Source organism: Tenrec ecaudatus, chromosome 4, assembly GCF_050624435.1.
Source record: "Tenrec ecaudatus isolate mTenEca1 chromosome 4, mTenEca1.hap1, whole genome shotgun sequence".
Lineage (NCBI taxonomy): Eukaryota > Metazoa > Chordata > Mammalia > Afrosoricida > Tenrecidae > Tenrec > Tenrec ecaudatus.
This window is the reverse complement of record NC_134533.1, coordinates 18609570-18616447: the sequence shown is the minus strand read 5'-3', so window position 1 is coordinate 18616447 and position 6878 is coordinate 18609570. Positions and strand designations below refer to the sequence as shown.

General features: G+C 37.9%; 1 protein-coding gene across 1 annotated transcript; it reads left to right on the top strand.

The window, feature by feature from the left end:
• Window positions 1–1753: 1753 nt before the first annotated feature.
• LOC142446395 (olfactory receptor 8J3-like) lies at window positions 1754–2731 on the top strand. Its single transcript, XM_075548145.1, has one exon. The coding sequence runs from the start codon at window positions 1784–1786 to the stop codon at window positions 2729–2731; it is 948 nt and encodes a 315-aa protein (XP_075404260.1). The 5' UTR covers window positions 1754–1783.
• The last annotated feature ends 4147 nt before the right edge of the window (window positions 2732–6878 follow it).

Genomic DNA, 6878 nt, shown 5'->3' with positions numbered 1-6878 from the left:
CTCATTCTTGATTTCAGTACATACGCCACCCTCTCAAAAGGTCCCTCTCTTAAGACCCCACATAAAGTAACACCCTAGGTTCCGCAATATATCTTCTTGTTTCATTTATGGACCACACATTGATAACTAGAGTAGTAACAGTAAATATCTGACAGCTATATTAAGCAGATATTTCAAATAAATAAAAAAGGTGATGATAAATGTAAGGCATAATCAGCCATCAGGCACTCAAAAATGTTAAGATTATTGTAGTCCCATTTCTCTGATTCTTTTACATGACATGTTCTCCTTTTTTAATTAAAATTATTTCTATTTTCCTTTCTATTTTATTATGTCTATAAATTCAAAATGGACTGACTCCCAGCTACCAGGAAGGACATGGTCAAATTATCCCTGTGGGTTTCTGAGATGTAACTCCCTGTGAAAGTAGAAAGCCTTGTCTTTCTCCCAGAGGCCAACTATCATTTTGAACTGCTGCCCTTGTAGTCAGCACCCCAAACACTCAGATTCAAGGAAAATATTACTTTCAACAGCTCTTGGATTGTACAGATCAAGCTCTATGGTGATATAGCCTACACCCTACAACTAAATTCCAAATCCTTAGATTATGGTCTATTCTCTGATTTCTTTGTACAGATTTTCACCACTGGAACTATCATTATGACTGGCAAAGGGATTTAATTAACTTCCCGAGAAGCAGGAGATCATCCCGGAAATATACTACTTTAGGAATGACTTGATCTACATTTTAATTATGTGCTGCTTCTATAGCAAATGTAAAAGGGGGTTTCAGTTTGTGGGATGTAGAAATTTTAAAATGATAGAATTCGATCACAAATTTTTGGTGTCACCCTCCCTCATATGTCACATATAAAGAGACACCAAGAAACAAAAAGTAAGTGTATTTAAATCTTCATATTCATTTGAGTGTTTGTTTCTAATAGCTTAACTAAAAGAGTACTTTAAAATAACACAGGGAATATATGAGAAACTGCATACACTCAGAAATGAGAAGAGAGGCATGACCAGGAAGCAAAAACTACTCATGTCCTATAACTTACAATACAAAGAAATATTGAGATTATATTTTAAATAATAGATTTTGTTAAAACAAGACAAAACTAAAGACTATCAATGAATGACATTATAAAGAGATCTGAGGGCATGGATCCATGTATTCACAGAGGCAATTAAAGTTTTAAAATGATGAAAACCATTTAACACACATGTATGATAGAATTAGCATGTTCAATATAAGTTTAATAGAAATTATAAAAGGACACTAAGGGGAATGGGCCAGGTAGCAGCTTGAATTTTCTATTGTTAAAACAAAACAAAAAACAGCAAGGAAGCAAATTAAAATCACAAGGAGACATTCAATAATTTCAGAACAACAAATTTCTCGTTTCTTTCTCAGACCACTGTGGAAGACTTTCAATGTCAATCATAGTTTCAAATACTTTTCAGTGAGTAAAATATTACCATTTGCTAATCCTGGGGAAAAATGTACAGTTCTTCAAAATAGAACATGATATTGGATCTTCTCTTCCATTGATGATATTTGTGCTTCTTCTTTCCCAAATGATTCAGAAAAAATACAGAATGAGAGACTGTTTTATATCACAAAGTGAGGTTTGAGCTCAATCACTGACTTAGAATAATGCATGTTTCAAGAAAGTCTACCAAAGGAATTAAAATTTCCATCCAAGAGTATTCTAGAGCATGACATTTTATAACTGCCTTTTCTTTTATTCTCTTAGCAGATGCATTTCCAAACTCCTCCATGGCTCCTCCGAATCTCACCTGGGTGACTGAGTTCGTTCTCATGGGAGTCTCAGAACGCCTGGAACTCCAGCTTCCCCTGTTCTTTGTCTTCCTGGCGATCTATGGGCTGACCGTGGCAGGCAACCTGGGCATCATCACCCTCACCACCGTGGACTCGCGACTCCAAACCCCCATGTACTTTTTCCTTCGACATTTAGCCATCATCAATTTTGGCAATTCAACCGTCATTGCCCCAAAAATGCTGAGCAATTTCTTAGTAAAGAAGAAAACCACCTTGTACTACGAATGTGCCACTCAAATGGGCGGGTTCTTGTTTTTCATCGTGGCTGAGGTCTGCATGTTGGCAGTGATGGCCTATGACCGCTATGTGGCCATCTGCAACCCCCTGCTCTATATGGTGGTGGTGTCTCGACAGGTCTGCCTTCTGTTGGTTTCTTTTGCCTACATCTATGGCTTTTCTACAGCTGTTGTTGTTCCATATTGTGTATTCTCCATGTCTTACTGTTCTTCCAATGTTGTCAACCATTTTTATTGTGACATCGTCCCCCTGTTAGCATTGTCCTGCTCTGATACCTACTTACCTGAAACAGTAGTCTTTATCTCGGCTGCTACAAATTTGGTTCTCTCCTTGATGATAGTCCTAGTTTCCTATTCCAATATTGTCTTATCTATTCTCAGGATGCGTTCAGCAGAAGGTAGGAAAAAAGCCTTTTCCACCTGTGCTTCTCATATGATGGCAGTCACGGTGTTCTATGGGACACTCCTATACATGTATTTGCAGCCCAAAACGGACCATTCACTAGACTCTGATAAAATGGCATCAGTGTTTTATACACTCGTGATCCCTATGCTGAATCCTCTGATCTACAGCTTGAGGAACAAGGATGTGAAAGATGCCTTCAAGAGATTCTGGTCAAATCCATGTGGTTTCATAAAACCTATATAATTTTAGACTACAGAGTAAAATATTAGAGGGTTAATGTAAATTTCAAGTTATTCAGTTAATGGAAATTTTCAAATAAGTGGAATCAGACATGAAGTAATCATTTGGTTATTTCATTCTTTCATTCACATATCTGAATAAATATATTGCATTTTATCCATATCAGATTATATATAAGAATTCTTAATATTTCGGATATTCATTTTATTTATTCCTTAAAAATGCACTATTTCCTATTTTTGGCAATTAGAGCTAATGCTGCTAAGGCATTTGATTGGCATTTTCATGTGATTATATAATTTTTCTTTGGTTAAATGCTTAGCAGCGAAGTTCTCAAATGATTGAAGATTAATTTATATTAATCATTTTTGAAACCCTGGTGGCTGTGTGGTTACATGTTGGACTGCTTATCACAAGGTCAGTAGTTTGAAACCACCTGCTGCTCTGAAGGAGAAAGTTGAGGCTCTCGACTCCCATCAAGATTTACATTCTCAAAAACTCCAGGGGTGATCCTACTCTGTCCTCTAGGGTTGCTATGGGTCAATGATTGACTTGATGCCAGTGAGTTTGGTAAGGTTATATTAATCCTTTTTAATAATATGGCAACAATGTTACTAAATTTCCCCCAACATCTGTAAAGATTCTAGTGTCTTCCTATATTTGCTACTACTTGGTTTGCATTGTCAGCTGGTTTACTGATGATTGATTTTGTTCATGATTTTAGGTGTATATTAGTAAATGTCATGTATTCTATTCTTCGGTAAAATGTCCATTCAAATGTTTCACTAATTTTAAATTGGGCTCTTTGTCTTCTTCTAACTAAGTTACAAATGTTCCTTATATATTTTGTATAACAGAGTTTAGCAGGTAAAATATTTGAAATGCTTTGTTTTATGCTGTGACTTCTCTTTGAATTTCCTAAGTGTTATCTTTTGAAAACAAAAGTATTTATTATTGATGCTATTGAACTTTAAAATTTCTTTACGTCGGACATCTATGTTATGAAATCTCTACTATCTTTCCCTGACCATTGATTACAAAACCATTCTTTTATTTTTCCTTCTAGAAATTGTATGGTTTCAATATTTAACATTTAGGCCTCTGAGCCTTATAATTACATTTACCTGTGAACTGAATGGCCGCGTCTCTGGTTGTTGTCTAGTTTTCCCCATGTGTCTATCCAGTTGCCAAATATAAGCTGATACAAAGACTCCAAATCCCAACAGTTGCTTTCTTCAAATTGCAGCATTCCCACTACCTTTTGTAGCTGATACAGAAAAGTTAAGCTACATACAATCAAGATATCAACAACATTTGTCAACATCATCTGTCTCATATGCATTTTCACAAACTAAGACAAAGTCCACAGCCTTCTTTCCAGACTTTAATAGTCACATCCTCGTCCTCCTCCTCTTCGTTATCATCATCGCCAAATTTCTTTGTCAATAAATATTCAATATTCTCCATTTCTAATACATGTATGTAACTGTGGAGCATAGCTCAATCACTTTGTCTTTGACCGGTTCTTCTAGATAGATATTGAGTTGTCTGCAGATTTTCTTTTTACTTCATTACAAAAGAGAGAGAGAGAGATTTCTTTTTAAGCCGTGGGTTAACATTGTAAAGGACTTGGGTTTTTGTTTCTATAATAAACATAAATTTTCTTCACCATTCCAAAAATTGATATATGTAATCTTTAACATAATAATATGAGGAGCTACAAAAAGAAATGAATTTTAAAGATACTGGAATTTTTCTATGAACCTTTGGAAGTTCTCTCACATGAGTGCTTTTTTTCTTTTATTTAAGTTAGGGAAAAATTAGTTCTGTAAGTTGTGATTTCATCCAAGTAGTATGTTTAGCTGTGTGTGTGTTTAAATAATTTTATTGGGGGCTCTTACAACTCTTATAACAATCCATTCATCAGTTGTATCAAGCATATTTGTACATATGTTCCCAACATCATTTTGTAAACATTTATTTTGTATTTGAACCCTTGGTATCAGCTCTTTTTTCCCCTGCTTCCCCCAAACTCCCACCTTCGTGAACCCTTATTAAATTATAAATTATCATTATTTTCAATCTTACACCAACCGCTGTCTCTCTTCACCCACATTTCTGTTGGTTGTCCCCCTGGTGGGGAGGTTCATGTTTGGATCATTGTGACGGGTTCCCCCTTCCTCCTCTTCTCCTCCCTCCTTCCCTCTACCTTCCTGGTTTCACTACTCCCATTTCTGTTACTGAGGCGTTAATCTGACCTGGATTCTGTGTGTCTTGAGCTTTATCTGTACCAGTGTAATTCTCTGGTCTAGCCAGAAATGAAAGGCAGGACTAGTGTCATGAGCGTGGTGGGGGAAGAGGTGTGTTGCACCCACATGGAAGCAAACCAACAAGGAAAAAGAGAGAGTTAGGGAGTAGACCTCATAATGGCACACCATACCCTGAGGAAGATGTCCCTTCACGGAGCTGCTAAGGAACAGAGACAATGTTAGGGCCAACAACAACTCGGAACATCATGTCCCCTCACTGGAGCAGACCTTGACGAAGGACAATACTGGGGACACATGAAAGGGAGTAAGTCTGGTCACCCCCCCGCCCCCTCCAACCACCACCACCACCATGGGGCAAAACAATAAGGGAACATAACAGATCAGCAATGGGAGCAAAGCAAAGCCACAAAACCCCTGAGGAGCCCCCATAATAGACTTCAGGCAGGAAAGGAAGTTCCCAGAACCCTCCAGGACCAGTGGGGAGCTAGTTATAAAGGTCAGAAGACAAACCTGGAATTGTGTATGTTTTTTCAGTGTTTTGCTCCCCTGCCTCCCACCTCATTTTATTCAATCCCGACAAGTAATGCTGACAGCTTTGGGGCAAGAGTGTAGTATGTGAAGTAGGTGGCCTCTGAACAATTAATTGGAGGACCTGAGTTTACTGACCAAAGAATTGGAGCTAAGTGCCTTGGGTTGTGGATTATAATGGAGTAGCTTACCCTTTGGGTATTTATTGGAAGTCCTGAAAGTGCTTTGTAACATTGCCCAAGCAAGGTCAACAGGCTGGGAGCCAGACAGAGGCCTATCTGTGGGCATGAGAGAGCTTGTCATGATTGAGCAACTCTATCCTGAACATTTCTCACTTGAATTGTAACATGTTAACTTCCCTAATAAATCCATCATAGGAGTATCATCTGTGAGTCCTTTGTATTTATTAAATAAATTATCAAACCCAGCTGAGAATCGGAGTGCCTTGATAGGAATGTTTGGAGGATGGAGGTTATGTCTTATCTCAGCCTCATAGAAATCCATCTAAGACTATGTTTACACAAAGTTTGATTTTCCCTCTCTCTTGTGTAGCTAGAAGAGGTCAGATGTCATCCCCATGACATTTCTTCTTTTATATAATAATTAAAGTGATGAAGAGTTCTGAAAATATACCGCAGTAACACATACTATGATATATTTCACAAAGTATTCCTATTTCTAACATAGAAATAAAAACCATTTGTAGTAGTCTGGGTACTTTAGAAAAGCAAATCCACAGAAACTCATATATAAGAGAGTTTATATAAAGGTTAAGTACGCATCAAGAAAACATCCCAACCCAGTGCTGCCCAAACCCACAAGTCCAACACTAGCCCTTATGTCCAACACCAATCCACAAAGTCCTTCTCCATCTCACAAAACAGACGCAATGATGCTGACTGCAAGAGGAAAGCTGAGTCAGTGAATGTGTAAGCATCTCAGCGCTGACAGAGATCTCTACATGGTTGCTCCAGAATCTGGGGCTGCATCAGGGTAGGTCCATGTGGCTTCTCCTCAGGGATATCTTGCAGGAGATGAGCCTTACCAGCTAACACAGAGAACTGGCTAAGGCAGCTACACCATGGACTGACCGTCAGAAAACAAGAAACCCAAGAACTAGAAAGGCGAGGCTTACTGAGCCATTTATCCCACTGCCCTTCAATTAACCCCACATGTGGTTATTGGCCAGGTTGGCGCAATAAAATAATTACCTTACCGTTTTATCTCTAAGATGTTGGCAAGGGATGTAATATAACCTAAACATCACTTTAATCTGTTTATATCAAAAATATGTTTATAGTCTTGGTTGTGCCGTGGTTAAGCGCTTCATTGCTAAGATCAAAACACCAGTT

Coding starts and splice junctions, on each gene's coding strand:
- LOC142446395 (XM_075548145.1), top strand. CDS start 1,784: ATGGCTCCTCCGAATCTCACCTGGGTGACTGAGTTCGTTCTCATGGGA.